The sequence below is a fragment of the Silurus aristotelis genome (genome assembly GCF_946808225.1).
Source record: "Silurus aristotelis genome assembly, chromosome: 8".
Classification (NCBI taxonomy): domain Eukaryota; kingdom Metazoa; phylum Chordata; class Actinopteri; order Siluriformes; family Siluridae; genus Silurus; species Silurus aristotelis.
In genome coordinates this window covers 5,087,931-5,106,917 of record NC_139581.1, presented here as the reverse complement: position 1 = coordinate 5,106,917, position 18,987 = coordinate 5,087,931, and the positions used below count along the sequence as shown (strand labels likewise).

General features: G+C 40.2%; 1 protein-coding gene across 7 annotated transcripts in view; it reads right to left on the bottom strand.

Annotated features, from left to right (window-relative positions):
• The window catches only part of stard13b (StAR related lipid transfer domain containing 13b), a 126,572-nt gene that overhangs the window by 4,249 nt on the left and 103,336 nt on the right, over window positions 1-18,987 (bottom strand). For all 7 annotated transcript variants that reach the window (XM_083547796.1, XM_083547797.1, XM_083547798.1 and 4 more), the window contains 10 exons: window positions 14,911-14,982; window positions 12,518-12,599; window positions 7,466-7,529; window positions 4,967-6,246; window positions 4,172-4,342; window positions 3,858-4,017; window positions 2,383-2,581; window positions 2,007-2,220; window positions 1,010-1,124; window positions 284-520 (listed from right to left, as the gene is read on the bottom strand). In XM_083547796.1, the coding sequence (XP_083403922.1) occupies window positions 284-520; window positions 1,010-1,124; window positions 2,007-2,220; window positions 2,383-2,581; window positions 3,858-4,017; window positions 4,172-4,342; window positions 4,967-6,246; window positions 7,466-7,529; window positions 12,518-12,599; window positions 14,911-14,982 (2,594 nt within the window). The remainder of the gene's footprint in view (window positions 1-283; window positions 521-1,009; window positions 1,125-2,006; window positions 2,221-2,382; window positions 2,582-3,857; window positions 4,018-4,171; window positions 4,343-4,966; window positions 6,247-7,465; window positions 7,530-12,517; window positions 12,600-14,910; window positions 14,983-18,987) is intronic.

Here is an 18,987-nt window from a genome sequence, read left to right as displayed (position 1 = left end):
AGGAAAATGATCGAAGAAATTGATCCCGATGGAGTTAAACACAGGTGTGTGACTTTTTCCACAAAACTTCAGGACTTTTTTTCTCATATTGCTGTGACTGTAGTCTGGTAATCTTTGATTTTGTGTACATTTTTAACAGGCCATTAAAACGCCGTCGTACTTATCTACTTTAGTTGAAATTCTGATGGAAAAATATTCTGCTCATTCATCTACCCTCCTATCTCTGACCCCTAAAGGCAGCAAACTTTGCCATTACAAACATGGCCCGAGTCTCCTTCGCTACCTTCTTGTATGCAAGCTCGGTGTTATCGGAGCTTTGGCACGACACCCAGCCTTTGGCTTTGTCCCGCGCTTCCTTGCGCAAAACCTGAAGTCGGGAATCTAAGTGCACAGGCCACGAGCCTTCGTCCTCCTCCCCTTCTTCGTGCTGCTCCTGCTTACACAGGTCCTCCAGCGTCGGGGCCTGCAGGTCAGCCTCTATATACGAGTTCCGTGACTGTGTCACCATCTCATGAGGAATCTGAGGGTGGGGGAGGAGAAATTAGATTTTTTTTTTTTTTGGGAAACTTAGAGTTTTAATGTCAAACAATGAAAAGAACTGGGTCATCATATCGCTCTCTCGAAAAAAAAGATGGTTATTTCATGTCAAAATTTCAATCAAATAGAAAAAATATGTGAATTACCTCAGTGCTGTGCTCAAGATTGTGTACGGTGCAAGAAGACATGATTTGATTGGATATCATGAAAGCATTTTTAACCACACCCCTTAATAAAGTATCCAATCAAACTCCACCCCTTTTTCACACTACAATGGCCAATAAGGGATTTGGCCTTGCTCAAGGGGGCCAGTAGTAGAATCTTGGTGGTGGAGGAATTTGAACTCATGACCTCCTGAACCAAAGTCAAATGCCAGGTTGATATATGCCACATGGGAACAAGTCATTGGTGTTTTCAGAGAGTTTGAAAGATGGAAGGAAAGAAAGAGAGATGGGTGAAAGAAAAGACTTACCTCAAATAGCCGGTTACATTCTGTGATCATATGTGCCAAGCCCTGAGTGGCAGCCAGGTTCTCATTTAGGTCCTTTTGGTCAGGTCTTCCAGTGGCGTATTTCTTCTGCATGGTTCTAAAAAGAAGCAGGAACATAACTTTGATTCTAAATATCCTCAAAAACTATGGAATGTCATTTGAGGCCAGTATTAAACTTCGCCAAAGGTTTGTGGACACCCGGTTATAAGTATGGTATATGCTTTTTGAGCATCACATTCCACATTTAGCCCCAATTTGCACTTATAATTCCGTCCACTCATCTGGAAAGATGTTCCACTAGATTTTGGAGTGGACTTGTGGACATTAGTGTTCATTAAACACAAGGGTGATAGTAAAGTAAAAGAATTGATGTACTGTAGGTGAGGTGAGGAGGCCTGGGGTGAAGTCAGAGTTCACATACATCCCAAAGGGGTTCAGTATGGTTCAGATCAGAGTGCTACAGCAGGGGATCTTCCTTTTCAAACTATGTAAAGCATATCCTCATGAAGCTGGAACAGGTTTGGGTTTCCAAGTTCAAGTGAAGGCAAAATGTAATGCTACCGCATCCAAAGACTTCTTATACAATTGGGTGCCTCCAGATTTGTAGTAACAGTTTAGAGCGGAACCACTTATGGCAGGAAAGGTCAGGTGTCCACAAACTTTTGACAATATAGTGTACTTAAGACAGTAGGGGCATTGTTCTATAGTGCACCAATGTTTTCTTTTTTTTTTCCTTTTTATCTTTTATGTAGGAAACAGCACACCAAATAAGCATCACTTCAACTCAAGAAACATCTGGCACAAATGCAAACATTGAAATCATCTGAACGGTTCGTACACAACATACACATTCACACACACACACACACACACACACACACACACACACACACACACACACACACATGCATAATCTGATTCTAAATTCAAGGAACGTTCTCTATTTAGCAAAACATGAACGCTCTCTATGAATACCAACCTTGGAGAGAGGTTTTCCTTCTTCAGGATATTAAGGTGGAAAAGGGAGGGCGCTAAGCACACGGCGATATTCATGGGCGTCATCTGATTCTCCTGTACAGAGGAAGTGACATCGCTGAGAAAGCACAGCAAGGTTTGGAGGACCTCTCGGTTCTCATCGGACATCAGCATTATGGCAGCCTGGATCGCCTGTAACCGCTGGTCCTTAGGCACATCTACAAAAATTGACAAAAAAACCCCCCCAAAAAGTTGGTCATGCAAACAAAATATAGATTTGGATAATAATTACCGACTGAACTGTTTACATTTACATTCCCGGCATTATGGCACTTTTTTTAAAAGATACAGTCTGGATATACGGAAATGTTGGTTCTTACACTGGTAAATATGGAGGAAGGTTTCTCCCAGTTTGCTGGTGAGGAGTGGCTCGGGAAGATCTCTAAAGAACTGCTTGACCATGTCGGCCACATCGTAGGCGGACTGGTCTTCGTAATTCACGTCCTCCGGAGAGCTTTCGTTCATTTGCCTGAGAGCCTGGATGCGAGATTTCACCCCGGACTTGCGGAAGAGACCCACCTAGGGATTATCAAAGACAGTGAATTATTGGTAACAATGGTGATATGGTATATTCTTGGTGGTTTGGGAAAACCCATCAGATGTCCACTTACTGTACTACTACTGTTTATTTCTACCACAGCTCTTAAAATCTACATATCATTTCAAAAAATCAGGCTTAAAAAAAAGTCTTCAGGTGGTGTTGGAACTGCCCACACCCCAGAGAATATCGAGGCGGTTTGAGCTGCCATCGTGAGGAGCCCTCACCGCTCCGTTCCACAACACGCATCATCGCTGTGTTGAGCTGTTTCTTTGTAATGACCCACAAATGAGCAAACGGGACGTCTTAACTGGTAATGACACCAAATTTCCCTTTGCGCACCACTCACACCATCACCATTCTAATAAACAGATAATGCTCATTGCACACCAAGTCACTGCTCCATTATATTTATTGGTAAGGGATTCGAAACGAGCTCCCTCCGGTTCCAAACAAGTGCAGAGGCTCCAGGGTCGCCATCCAGAAAATGTTCCAAAGTTTCCTGTTTCCCTGTGCCACCCTGTAGCACTAAAGCAACATTCAAATGCTTACTCTTTCATTTAGGCTCCTACGTATGTTCATGTAAAGACCATGTTGAGTAAGAAGCAAGTTTAACAAACGTGGTGGTAAAAACAGACAGTCTGAGAAAACCTCAGCAGCTATGTGTGATTTTCTCATGCAGGGAATGTCACGCTCCGTCAGCCGTGCCATGCGTTGATCAAAGCTGACATAAGCTTAATCAATTCAGTTTCGAATCAGATTCTCTCTGTCTGAAAACGTCCGCCGTCCGCCTGCGCCGCAGAAAATCTTTAAATGAGATTTCACTTTTGGGGGTTGGGAGGTGAGCAATTTTTTTTTTTTTTAATGCAAGAACTTTGGGTTTAGGCACATATACATGAAAACCATACTTCAGGTCTGTATAGATTTCAGAAATATACACAATAAAATATGCTCAGTGAAAACTAGATGAAGGTTTTCCCAGGCTAGCTTATACAATTTTATATCTGAAAGAGAAACACTGTAAAATCCACGGTAAAATGTGCAGTATTAGGTTCTATTCGGTGATATTATGAGGCATATAGTATTAGTGGGAACCTATATTGGGTGTGTTATGGTACTGTGTGCGGATGAATAAAAGTTGTTGTAAGACGTCATGGCTGGCTGTTGCGTCGTCCGTTTATGAAAGGTTAAGGTACCTATCAAAGGACAGAACAAAATGTGCATTGCATTCTTTTATATCTTGTGGAGTTGACGAACCTGGTCAAGACACTGGCTCCTGAGGTAGCGGAGAGCCTGCTGGAGGCCCAGAGGTAGAGGCTGCCCGAAACGCTGGACGTGCACTATGAGAGGAACACCAAACACGTTCTTATCCTTATAATCAGGAACCTTCATCCGTTTCATGAACTTTGGAACTGACCTGCAGCACAGAGAATGTTTTTTATAAACATTTCTAAATGTTGTTTTAATCCAACACTTAGATAACAGATTAACACACAATTATTTTATATGTTCTTCTTAAGTTCTTTATCTATTGGAAGAACCAACATAATTGCACATATATCAATTCTCACCAGGTCCAGCCATGCTTGTTAGACAGTGAGTACTTCTCCATGATGGCTGTGAGGCGCAGTAGAGAGAACTTCTGCAACAGGCTGAGCTGTCCTGCTGATTGGTTGGTGATCTGTAGTGAAGCCACTGAATGGCTGAGGCGGTTGGAGATCTGGAAACTTGGCCATCGCAAACTTAACACACAACAGGAATTATATTTATTATACATGTAGGCAGATCTACGGTACATTGCAATGAATTCTGGATTCCGATTGGTCAGAAAATTCTGATGAAAAAAATGTTCATTCATTTCCATGTTCAAAAACCTTTTTTAATTTTTTTGGTAACAACAAACACTTGTAAAAATATTATAAAAAACCATGTCTGATTTAAAAGCCAGTTTCTTGGAAACCTGGCAAGCAACATTTCGAAGAGAGGAACAAGTTTTTATAGTAAAAGTGATTTCATAATGGTGATAACAGGAATTAAATTTATTTGAACATTCCACACATTAAACAGTAACTACAAACTGAGAAAGAGTAGGATTTGGTTTGGGGACACCTGGTCATAACTATGGTATGTTTTTCTCTTTAGTGTTGTACTTTGGAAAACCAATATCAAACGACAAAAACAATTGTGCCAAGTGCCCGGTTCACGGCTTACAAAAAATCCTTGTATTGTAAACAAGCCAAAATCAGTACTGTGTTCTCTACGAATGTAGATTGAGATCTATATGATGTTTTTGTTTTCAGCAAAGAAATGCACAAATATCGGAAAATATAATAAAAAGAAATCGATATAAATCTCAAAAATCTTACCGGTTTGGCCTGGTGAGTGATGCCCCGACCCCAGAGTCTCTCCTCTCTCGAATTCCTGTAGATTCAGTTTCATTGAGTAAAACACCATCTCTGTCCCCATCACTGGGTGTAACCTGGCCTTCCAACACTGAGTGACCCTCTAAATCCAGCGTGATATGACTAGAGGACTGTACGTTCCCCTGGCCTTTCCCCTCCTGCTCCACCTTGCCTTTTTCCACACTCTCTCCTGTAGGCAGAACGTTCTTGGACCAGTGAGCCACAATCTGTTGCAGGCCATTTACATGCTGCAGGATATCATCCAAATGTGGAAACAAGTCCTCTTTTTCCAAATCGATAAGGTCCCCGGTGCTGGCGTAGAGATGTGAGCCGGGCACATTGTCGTAGATGCTGACCCTGCTGCCACGTGAGCAGCACTGTGTAACGGGCCTGTGCTCTTTTACGATGGGTGGACGTTGGGTTTCAGGAACCCTGCTGAGAGGTGCTGCTGTGGGTGAGAGACTCTCAATGGAAAGAGCTTTTGGGAAAGTTCCAGGCTTGTGGTCTTTTGGGATGTGCACTACTAGGTCTTCGTAAGAGCGGAATTCATTGCGTTTACCCTGAACGATGGTGGAGAAAACGTCCAGGTCATCCAGATACATGCCACTGCGCTTGTACTCAGCACAGTGTACTTTACGTTCCTTCAGGCTTGGAGTACTGACAGTACTGCCACCGGATTGGCTGCTGCTACCTCCACTGCTCGAATGTGAACTCAACACACCATGGCCATTAATCTCCACACACTCAAGAGCCTTCAAGGTTTGAGGTTCTTGCTGTAGAATGGGAGCGCTGATCACCAAAGTCCTATGTCCATTTTCCTCTGGTTCACGCGACCTCAGAGTCTCCATGCGCCGCAGGAAGTCCTTAGCCCGACTCCGACCCATCTTGCCATGCTTGACAGGAAGTGAGGAGTAGCAAGGATGCTCCGAGGAATGATGGGCTATCCCTAACTTGGGCATTGCGCTTGAGTCGGAGCAGGCACGGCGCGAGCTATCCGAGTCATCCGCACTGTGAGCTCGAAGTCCTGCGCTTCCACTGCTACTTTCACTGTGCAAGGACGAGACGTCGGGCTCGCTCAGGTCTGTCAGAACGCTCTCACTGCTGGGTGTGGCCCGGAGGACTGACTCCTCCCCTGGCTCCCTGGGTCCCGCCTCATCAAGGAGACGGGACCAGCGACGGCTGCTCCATTCAAAAGTCCATTTGTCGCTAATAGCAAACAGGTCATCTGAGTCCGAGTCTTCACTCTGTGGGAGCAAGACAGTAGGTATGTTTACCTGCAGCCGGAAACAAGAGCTGCGACTGGCGTTAAAGACAGACCGGGAGACCGGGAGATTTAATTTTAAGTAAGTCGATAAAATAAATGCAGAATTTTTTATTTTATTTTATAAACTCAAAAGTCCCAGTTTGACTTGAAAACCCAGCAGTTGTCAGATTCAAATATAAATTGAATACTCATAAAATTAGTAAATTAATTAAACATGCGAATTTCGAAGTGCATTTGAAATGCAATTAAACTATTACGAAGAGTTACAAAAAAGATTTAATACAAAAACTCCACCTGACAAATTTTCTATAAACTTCTTTTGTGTTCTGTCCAGCAAAGACATCTAAAGTATATTATATATGGACAAAAGTTTGTGGGCACCTGACCATAAGATTTTGTGCTTTTTTAAACCACCTCATTCCACACTCAGTCCTAACTTGTTTTTATAATAACCTCCACTCTTCTGGGAAGATGTTCCACTAGATTTGGGAGTGTGTTTGTGGAGATTTGTGCTCAATCAGCAATCATTAGAGAATTTATATTGATTTTATAGTCAATTGCAGTTGCAATGTTTGGCATAGAGCCCATATATATAAATATATAAATATGAAGGTTTTGGGAGATCTGCAAAATAAATCAAATTAGACTGATAACCAGTTTTGTATGTTGACATAGGAGGTACATAGACAATGTACTAAAAATAAAAACAATAACACAGAGGAAACACACAGATAATCACATTCTGTAATTAGGCTACATTGGAAAAAACATTGTCAAAAATTCCATAATAAATTATATAAAAATGTCAAATTATTATAATGTACGGAAATGAATAATACCGTTAGTGTGATGTAAGATCAAACAGGTGATATGTGTTCAAAAGTTTACTGTCTTCGGTTCCACTTAAAAATGTAGTTTACAATTTTAAACAAATTGTTTCAAACTAAAAAAAAATAACTTGCTTCAGGGTGTTTCATTAACGAAAATGCTGAGATCGACTCCCACCCTAGAATGCGGTATTATCAAATTTCACAGAATCTATAATGGGAGGATGAAAAGAGCACATGAACAGGAATGTGGTCCTTTAAATATCCCCCCAAAAAAGCCTTTCTACTCAAATAATAAGCAGGAAATTCGAATCTCCTGTGGCTCATGTGAGTTATATAGGGTCATGGTATATAAAAAGCCATTGTGGTTACCTTCTTTTTGGGAAGATTTACATCCAGTTTCATCGAGGCACACTTGTTTAACGTGTTGAGTCGCCTGCCCAAGACAGAAATAGAAGAGAAAAATTAATACCAAAAAGCTTGATATTTGGTTAAACTTTCTTGAAAAGAAAACCTTCTGCACTCCACATGAGATACAGCAGAAGTAGGAAAACGCTTTCGGAGTTAATCGGATGAAGAGCTCGTCTCTTTCTGCCCATGCATGAGCTCTGGCTAGAAGTAAACCCAATTAGTTGTAGAAATCAGCTCCATGCTCTGGTTCTAATTGGGAGAGACTTTCGAGCAGCAGCTGTCCAGCTATGACAAGTAACTGAAGAGCTTTTAATATAGTGACACAGACAGATGATGGGTGTCTCCTCTGATAATGGAAATTAATATTATAATGAATAATAATAATAGTAATTCTTATTTTTTTTTATTTATTCAATTACATTTATTTATTATTAAAAATGAATTTTCACGATAAACGAACGCAGCTCCAGAAATGGTATTTTTTTTATTGTTTAAGCCATAAACCGTCCTCCCACACTCTTTAAACACACACCGAAAACATTTGCAAGAATATACCGAGGTGAATGTTGTGTAAATTTGTACAAATGTCACATTTATACTGAGTACTGTAGTACAGTGCAGTACTGTAGCGTAGCCTATGCATAGTTTCTCCGCTTGTTCATTGGACGAAGTGTCCTATGATGTCAAAAAAAGGTGCCGATTTAAAGATACACGTCACCGCAATCTTTATTTTCATTGGCTGAATCTGGTGACGTATGTCTTCAACCCCACCCCCTTTTTGACGTCAGAGGATACTACAAGCAAAAAATAAGCGAGAAACCTACGGTTTCTTGTAACGCTACTAGTTTTTTATGATGAACTGAAATCGGGACCAAACAAAATAGTCATGTGCCAAATTGAAAATCGCGATAAAGTGGGACCACGAGATTCGAACCGCGATAAATCGAGGGACGACTGCACTACTGCTACACTAAAAATTGGTTCAGTCTTTAAAGCTTATTTTAATGCACTTGATCTAATACTTTTCATTATTTTATCTTTTTTTTTAACAAATGAACAGTTATAACTAAAAAAAGAAATGTGTATTGGGCAGGAGGTACATAAATAGCTCAAATAAATAAATAAATAAATAAATAAATAAATAAATAGGTCAAGAATGTAATAAAAATTGAATTGAACTGAATAGGAGTTTCACATTGATGGAATGAGTCTCCAGTGTCAGGCAGGCGTACTGACCCGATGAAGCCTTCATGCTTTATCCAAAAATGTGACAAGCTGCATTTCTTTCTTAATAACTTTAAAAGCCGCTTTCATGTAATAAATAAGAGAAACCAGAAAGTAGCTAGAAACAGATAAAAAAAAGGACCCTATGCCCTACTTTAATTAATAAATCATTATATATATATATTTTTGGAATTATTTCTGACGTTTAGCTCAATTCAATTCAAATGTATCGATTTAAACATTAAACATTGTCCTAAAGCAGACTTAGAGGGATAAACGAATAAAAAATATACGTTTTATGTTTATAAATGTATCCCTATAGATTAAATCTAATAAACAGTACACAGAGAGCGTTCTTCTCTCAGAGCTTGGTTGTTAAGGTTTCGTGGGAAATGTTGGCTCGAGGTATTAATAGCTACTAAAAAAACAAAAGCAACAGTAAAGATGGAAACAGTGATGATACATTTCACACTTGGCATGTGCAAGGAAACAGAGGTTTACAGGATTTATGGTGTGTATCTGGAAACAGATTCTTTGGCGTTTGATGACGGCACGGCTCTAAAACTAGTTAGATGAACGGCGACGTCGATGAGATTTAATGCTGTAGGAGCAGGAGTGACTGGAAACTTTCAGAAGCAAGTGTTTATAAAAAAAAAACAAGACACTCGAACGGATCGAAATCCTAAAATATAGTGTGCTAGGACCGATCCTTGATTCACGTGTGCTGAAATAAAAAAGCAGAACTGATTACTGAGCGAACTGTCAGCGTGGTTGCACGGTTTTATTATGGAAATCTATTTACATTTGCCAGAAGTGTCCAAATCTCTACTTGATGTTCTCTGGTACCACTGCGGCCTGTAATCTCCTATTTTCTGAGTCCAATCGGCAGCAGGGGTACAATGCTTTTATGTCCAATTCCGCCGAGAGATCGTTTGTTTCGGCAACGTGCTCTCGGTTCGCAAAACAAGATACGCACCACGTGGGTCTCGTTTTCCAGGCTGGAAATGAATTCAATAAAAAAATCACACGTGGAAACGTTTGGAGTTCTTTGAGTTCTGTAAATTGACATGTAAAGAGACTCGCAAATCAATTTGTTAGACTTCAAATGCTATAACCGGTGATGAGTTGAAATATTAATTGAATCCAATTGCACAGACATTTATTAAACGTTTTTTGTGCAAAATCCAGAATAATCCCACAAATGAAGACCAGGTATTATAACCTGAGCACCGCTTCGGCTGAGCTGCATTACTGAATCATTTTCACGCTGAGCCGTAAAAATGTTTAACTCTTTTGTCCTCATTTTTTATTTCCAACTCTCCCTAAGCTTTCACTTATATAGAGTTTTGTGGGTGTGGCGAGCTGCAAATCACACCACCACTCTGACACCTCAAAGAGAGCTGCAGATGTTCTTCCATGGACAATCGAAAGACTGTGCTTGTCAAACAGATTACTTTCAAGTCGGAGGAGATCTATCATGTGTAGATCTATTATCTATTAATGGTCTGGAGGGCAGTCTGTGCAGCTGGGGATAATCCATGATCAATGAAGTTGATGAGCAACTCAAGAACTTTGAAGATGGATTTGGACTGTAATAAATATCAACAGTCTGCAACAATGGCTCAGAACAACAATTTGCAGAAGAAGTTCTGCATTTAAGCTGCCTTCACTGCACACCTCTATAATGATTGAACTGTAATGAATGGACATTCGGTGTGGAGGATGAGTGTGTCTTTGCCACACTCGCCACTGGTTCGCTCATTAGGGTTCAACTTATAGGCACTAAACTTACACTTTCTTTTATACAACTTTAAAACTGCTTTATCTCTGTAAATCTTCTTTAAATAAGTGCGGTTAAACGAGCCCAATATCGAACACCCATATACATCTTCTTCTTCTACTTCTTCTTCTTTTGGCTTCTCCCATTAGGGGGCGCCACAGCGGATCATCCGTCTCCACACACCCCTGTCCTCTACATCTGTCTCTGTCACACCAACTACCTGCATGTCTTCCCTCACCACATCCATAAACCTCCTCCTTGGTCTCCTCTTTTCCTCCTTCCTGGTGGCTCCATCCTCAGCATTCTCCTACCGATATACCCCATGTCCCTCCTATGCACATGTCCAAACCATCTCAATCTCGCCTCCCTCAACTTGTTTCCAAAATGTCCTACATGCACTGTCCCTCTAATAAACTTGTTTCTAATCCTGTCTATCGTCGTCACTCCCAACAAAAACCTAAACATCTTCAGCTCTGCTACCTCCAGCTCCACCTCCTGACTTTTACTCAAAGCCACTGTCTCTAAACCATACAACATCTCAGGTCTCACCACAGTCCTATAAACTTTCCCTTTCACTCTTGCAGATGCTTCTATCACAAATCACTCCTGCTATCACTCTTCTTCACCCACTCCACCCTGCCTGCACTCTTTTCTTTACTTCTCTAACACACTCTCCATTAATCAAACACCCATATACATATACACACAAAAAGGTTGAACAATCTAAATATCTGCCCTGACTGGACACCACGTTAAAAAACAACAACTACTGAGCCTGTAATACCTTCACACTGTGTTCTAGAGATTTTTTTTCCCCTATTATACACACTGGAATGAAGTCGTTGCTTCCCTGAGGACTTGAGAAAGGAGTGAAAAGTCACGGTGAATGAAGGCAAGAGAGGCAGGAGGTAGCGGCATTGTTCGGTCTCAACGGCGAGCTGGTTTGGAATTTCGATGAGATGCTTAAGGGTTGTTTAGAGTCCGAGCGGGACTAGTCTTGTGAAGCGCGCCTCGCTATCCTGCCCCGTGATTTCCTACCGTGCCCGTCTCCATGGCGACCGGAATTGGCGGACTGTCTCCTTTCCCATCAATAAGTACATGCACAAACAAAGCCGGAGGAGCTCGAGCTCGGAGATGTTATAGTTCCTTATGGGTCTTCGGTGTAAAAGAGGAACAAATGCAACCAAACTTAATTCAGTTGTACTTGTATTAGCGATTTGAGTAAGGGGTATTGTCCCAAAAACAGCTTTAAGGAATAAAATAAATTCTTAAATTCAAAGAGTGGCAAGAAAAACGTAGTGAGATGGTACGAGGAAGAAACCTTGAGAGGAACCAGACTCTGTGAGGAACCCACTCATCTGGGTGAACCCAAATATCCAATCATTGTTGTTCCATCATTGTTGAAGTACTCAATTGTTCATTGATGGAGACTTTGCATGGCAATGGCAACCCCATATCTTATATGATGTAACAGATCATGGTAAATACTGTATACTGTTTTGACTATGATCAGAGACCCTGACAATGACTGTAAACATAATAAATGTTCAAATGTCCAGAAATAAATGAATAGAAAAGATCCTGTAGTGAATTCACTAATTCCCAATGCCATTTCCCCTTTTCCCTTTCGAGTCTGGTTCCTCTCAAGGTTTCTTTCTCGCATCATCTCAGGGAGTTTTTCTTGTAGAGCTGTAACTTGTTCCTGATGTTTTTTCTGTTGTTTTCAATATTGTGATTCATTTTCCTCCACCTTTCTTTTCCTTACACGTTTTCTCCTTTTACTCTCCTTACAGTAGTAATATTAGGATTAATATACACACACTACTGTCTATAATGTAGCACTCTATACTTATATTATATTATTAAAATGATTCAAGTGCAATGAACAAATAAAAAAGAGTTGGGGGTAAAAATGAAGGTTGGTCCAAAGAGGGAAAGATCAAGAAACAGCTGAATTTCTCCAAACCTGCACCTTAATTTAAAATGAACATAAAAAAAACATTTGTTACCGGCATAAAGGCTCTACGAGGTCTTTATCCAGGAAGTCGTGATCTTTCTTCACAGGCGTGATGTCGATAGGGAACTGTGAATCTACAAAGAAACAGCAAAGATGACAGCGCATTATAAATCTGCTGTTCCTCATTCTGATAACAAGCTATGTATTGTATCGTAATTGATCCTGGATAAATGGTTCATTCACTACATTCTTTCCACAAGCGAATGATAGCCAAAAGCAGCTAAGTTGTTTTGGAAATCTGCATGCTAATTAAAAAAGGCAAGTCCTCCCCTTCAAATCCTTAAAAAAAATAATAAACTTGGACCTTAGGCAAGCATTACGTGTTACATGAAACACGGTGCCAAGCTTGTGCAACAGCAATGGCACGGCCAGATCCAGACCCTACTAAAAAATAACATTCCATGGGTGCAATTAAGTGTTCCCCCCCCAAGCCCATTTCACTCTCGGAGGAAACAGCCCTGCGTTTCACGTTAAAGTATAACCACAGCCAGGCTCCTCTCAAAGATTCCAAAGCAATGCACATGAAAAGATGTGCTGTCTCTCTCGTAAAGTCGGTCGCTTCTGTAGGTAGAAACATTTCTGATGGAAACGAATGAATCATGGTGTGTGGTTGCGTCTAAAGGTCCATCAAAACATTCCATTTGAACATTCTGCATAATATATTAGTAATAACAAAGCCTGAAGGGTTCTTCAGCTGGTTCCATCTGATTAAGGCTTGTGTGTAAAAACCTGGGATTCTCTTTGAGAGAAGCCTTGGAGTCATTTCCTGTCCAATGAACCCTACAGGATCCACATTTGTTTCCAAGAACGGTCACTTTTTTTTCACTTTTGACTTACAGTGATCATCATGTTAAATCTTGCATGAATTTTCCACATAAACAACTTAGGAAGCACAAATATTTTGAATACAGGAATATCTGTGTGTAATTGTAAAAGCCCCCTCACTATAAAAAAGTAACATTCAACCAAAGTCACAATCATATGAACCTGATTTGTGCACCCGACAGTTTTGTTTGAAATAATTAAAAAGCGTATAAAATCTTAACTTATTGTAAAAAAGCATTTCTGTAACGTCTTCTGTAATTTGGTCCGAGGGGTATACAAACTTTTGCACCCAACTGCCGCTAATGTTTTGTTACATACTTTAAGTTTGAAATTAATGAAAGGTGATTCAGCATATTTCTAGATATCAGTACTCGCATATTATTTGCATATTATTAGTAAAATAATCAGCGGGTTAATGTGACGCATCCAGCGTTGTTTCTTTACCGTTCAATTGTATGGAAAAGTGTTTTCATCTTATATGAGTGCGATTCGCCAATACAACAATAAAACCAATTATTTTTCTTTAATTACGTCTTATTTAAAAAATAATAATAAATAAACACCAAAAAGTGTTTCATCTTTCTCTGACACTGGAGACTCCTCCCATTAATGTTTAATATAATATATGATTTAAATACACTATATCAACAATCATTTGTGGACACCTGACAGCAGGAATCATATGTAGTTTCTGCACATCTTATTTCACATTTAGCCCTCATTTGCTTATATAATAAAGTCAACTCTTCTGGAAAGATGATCTAGATTTTAGAGTGTGCTTATTGAGATTTGTGCTCATTCAGCCACATGGGGGCGTTAGTATATAATAGTACTATAACTACTGCTACATTTATTTAATAAAAAATCTTCTGACCAATCAGATTCGAGAATCCGGAAAAACTAATTTTGTAATGTACAATTAGGCAAAATCCATTTTCAAGACTTTAAAAGTAATAATTTTGAAATTAATGCACAGGTAGACCCCTCTAGTACCCCATACCTACATCTCCTTAGTTTAATCTAGTGTCTTTAAGCAGGACGAAGCCTCTCGTTACAGAGACGGATAGGCCACTGAGGTTTTTAGGCCGAAGACTGTTTTTGCAGCGCTGATGAAACGAGTTTGTTCCCATGCCCTTTCTCTTCGAGCGTGTCAAACTGTAGGATGTTTGGATTGTAACTTTAAACTAGAACAAGTCACGCTGCCCAGATGCCGTCCTCCTTTCCGTCAGCACTTTAAAGTTTTAAAGTACTGTCTTTTTACGTTACTTCGTTTTCCAGACCCCAGTCAGCAGCTGTGTAAATGAAATAACAATGAGTCACTCCGAATGCATGAACGAACGAACGAACTTGAGTCGCTATTAAACGCTTGATTTTTCACTTCCATCCCAAACGATCGGTCTGAGACGACGCTTAATTAAGCAGTGACGTCACGTGCCGTTCGAAAGTCTGTAACGTTTTTTTTGTAAAGTAAACTTAAATGCAGTTTCATTTAGCTTTTAAATTGGGACTTTTTTTTCGTTCTTGTTTTTTATGCTGGCATGGGGATTGTACGTGGGTTACCTTCAAAAAGCTGCACGTACTGCGGGAAACCGGCAGCTCGGAGCCACTCACAAGCTTCCTTTGCTTCGATCTCTGCAACAGAAAAAAAAAAAACAATGATTCTTTTTTTAATTATATACAACAATCCACTGTAATGCTTTTTTTACATTTATATTATATATGGACAAAAGTTTGTGGACACCTGACTATTTTTATGTGATTTCTTTGCCAAACCTTGTCCCCAGTTTCTCTTATAATAACTTTTTTGAGATGTTCCTCTAGATTTTGGAATAGGGTTATAGAGTTCTATAACAGGAGATGTTCCAATGCAAAACATGTAAAGCATATCTTCATGGAGCTGGAGCAGGTTTGGGTCTCCTAGTTTAAATGCATGGAAAATTGAATGCTAAAGCATCTAAAGATGTCATAGGATTATGTGCCTCTAACGTTGGAGTAACAGTTTAGGGAAGAACCACATATGGCTGGAAAATGTCAGGTGTCCCAATACTTTTGCCATATAGTGTATGTATAGTTACCACTGTTTCTCACTTCAGTTTCCTAAATTATCAGGGCATTTGAATACAAACTGAGTATACACACACACACACACACACACACACACACACACACACACACACAAAATCCAAGACTGGGAACAATACACTATAGAACACGATGCATACTATCAATCCAGCGCATGTGGAGACAAACAAATCCCAACGCTCTTCCACGTTACATCATCGTAAAAACTAACAGATGTAGTCTTCACCAATGTCCTTTATTTTTTCCATGACATTTTATCATGCTGTGATGTGATGGAAACTCCGTCTCGCTCTTTCAAACCGACCACTTTAGGTTCTCCAAACAAGATTTCTCATTAACGACACACATCAACCCGACACAACTCGCGTTCTCCTCGAAAAAGGGGCCAGAGCGCCAAGACTATTTTTAGTTCGGAGCCAGATCTGGTCTGTTTTTCTTTCTTCCTGTCAGTGTTCGAATGCTATGCGGTTCAACAAAAGCGCTTGAAGATCTTGTAAATGACATGCACATATCTTCAGGGAGAGATCTGATACTCTTTAAAACTATAGCCCATTATGGACACTTTCCCAGGGGGACACTGATTGACGCACCGAATGGATCTTTGTCACACCCGTTTGAACCACAGAACCGGTCTGTTGTAAATATAAAAAACAATGGCTGCTTTAAGTGTTTTCGCAGAGCTACAAAGTGAGTCACGAGTGCTTTAGGGCTTATGGATTGTGCGTGTGAGCACGCAGGAGGAAGATGCGTTTATCGTGTGTCAACCACCTGCAAAAACAAAATCAGATGATTCCTTTGTGGTCTTTTTTTTAGTCAGAAACAGTTTATGAAGCTTAGCATGTCTTAGCATTTTGTTAGCAATTTCCAGAAAAACGGATTTGAGGTAATGATTTCTCCAAAACACATAGGAATCTACTGTAGTGCAGTCATGATTTAGGTCATTTAGCTACCAAAATTCAATCTAAATATTTTTTTTATTACATTTATTTATTTAAATGTTCTATAAAATAGCGTTCGTGGGAACACCAGGTTTTGGATCCACTCCATTTGCATTTATAATAAAATCCTATCTTCTGGGAAGATGATTCACTAGATTTTAAAAGTGTGATTTGGAGATTTGTGTGAGATTCATTCAGCCACCAAGGTGTAAATTCAGGTACTTATGTAGGTGAGGTGAGGAGGCCTGGGGTTGAATCAGCGTTCACATTCATCCCAAAGTTATTCAATAGGGTTTGGAGCTCTATAGCAGGGGATCTTCCAGTCCAAACCATGTGAAGCATATCTTCATGGAGCTGGCTTTGTGGATAGGGGTATTGTCATGTTGGAACAAGTTTGGGTCTCCTGGTTCAAGTGAAAGGAAAATTGTATGCCACCGCATGCAAAAGCATCATATACATTGTGTGCCTTCAGCTTTGTAGTACCAGTTTGGGGGAAAAACTACAAACGAGTGGAAAAGTCTCGAAACTCAATTGTTAAAAGTGCTTTACAATCAAATACAATTGCTGGGTCAATTCATCATGGGGTGCTAGTTCCTGACAGGAACCTACCATGCACACACATATTCCCAGCTAATCCAAGTGAAAACTTTATGGGGGTTGAGAAGAAACTGGAGAACCGACTGGAACATCTAGGCAGAAAGGACGAAACCATCCATTCAGAGTGTAACCCAAGCTCAGGATTACTCAGGAACTTTACCACCGCTGTACCACCTCCAAATAATACAATCAGTGCAAATATAGTCATTAATAAACAGGGCTTTTACTTCAGGAGCCTCCAAGGTTGTGTTTTTTTATGCCCATTATTGAGCTGTTTGGAGAAAAAAAACAGGACGATTCCAGTTTGGACAATAACAACGTTCCGAGTTATAGCAAAAAAATAAAAAAATAAAAAATAAATAAAAAAATGAGGGAAACAGTGAGGAAAAGGAAAAAAGAGAAAGAGGGAAGTGGAAAAGCTGAGCGCAACCGCATAAACGAACAAAGAGAGAGAGAAACCACACAACAACCGATAGACCTGGTGAAGATTCTTCCTTTTTAATCATGTGGTGTAAATTGGTAAAGACTTTAGAGAACATAAAACCCACTCTCCAACACCATACACTTCTCCTGGCATTGTTCAAACTACAACCACACCCCGAACCTCGTGAGCCTCTGGAAAAGGAAAAGACCCACAGGATTATGTCAGGGTGTTTACCATGTCTGGGACTCATTGACACAATGATTATTGTCCATCCGATGCATGTTGTCTCACTGTTTCCAAAAGAATCATCAATAACCTGGGATGTTTAGACATGCCTGCTTTTTCTGAGAGTTTAAAATAGGCTTGTGGAAATGTTTATCTCGACCCGACGCTAGAACTTTTTCCGCTCTGCAAATATTAGCAAAGCGACGTCCTTGAGCACAAATGAACTGTGACCTACCCTCAGCCAGACGCCTGTTGGGTCACCACCTAAGAGCAAACACACCATCAGCCAATAGTCTCGCTGAACTCGGATGCAGCCTCTTTTCTCTCAGTCTGTCTCAAGTCATTGTGAGAGTAAACCTGAGCTGAGAAATCGGGGATGTAATACATTCTGTAACCATATACCCCACCATCCTGCGTTCACACTCCCCCTCTTGTTGCGATGTCTCAGGGAAGAGAACTATGTGCCATAATTAGGGGTCAGGATAGTGTCAAAGGCAGCATGCTAGTGCAGCAGGTCACATTGGCGCCTCGCAGCTCCACTGTTCAATCCCGAGCTCAGGTTTCTATTTGTGTGGAGTTTTGCATGTTCATGTTCTCCATGCGAGGTTCTGGTGTCCTTCCAAACTTCCAAAAACATGCCAGTATGTGGGCTGACAATGCTCAATTGCCTCAAGGTGGAAATGTGTGTTTGGTGCTGTGTGACAGACTGGTGTCCAGTTCAACCAGTGTTCCCTACATATGCAATCGGGATGCCAAGCAATACATCATATCAATTAAAAAATTATCATTTATAAATACCCATAATCCAACTTTTGTGCTTGAAATGAAATGTAAAAAAAATTTTCAAGGGATATAAGCGATTTACCACCACTTCATTGGAGCACTTTATCAAAAATTCCTATCCACATTCCACAGCCTATCCTGCTGAAAACTGTCTCTGACTAAATTAGGAGTCATGTGATGCACTGTCTGGTCCAGGATAAATCGCAGTGTTACCAGGACAGGCTTCAGATACTGTTCAACCATGGCCAGGACAAAGCTCTTACTGGAGATGAATGAATGGCTAGCTACGGTTGATAACAGATAGAATTTAAGCTATTAAGAAACTATTAAACGCAAGAACATCGGCCTGATGGTGTGTTAGATGGTCATTAAATACTAATACTACTAATAATAAGTTCCCAAAGTGGGATCTTAGTGGGACCTAGACTAAAGAATAAATCATTCTAATTGAAATCAAGCAACAATTCAGATCGAACTCGCAATGGTGTCATTGATATGCATTCCATTTAATCACGTGGATCCAGACTGGGTTGTGTGAGTGAATAAAAGGAAGAGTACATATTAGTCTTAGACAATTCTCTACTGTAC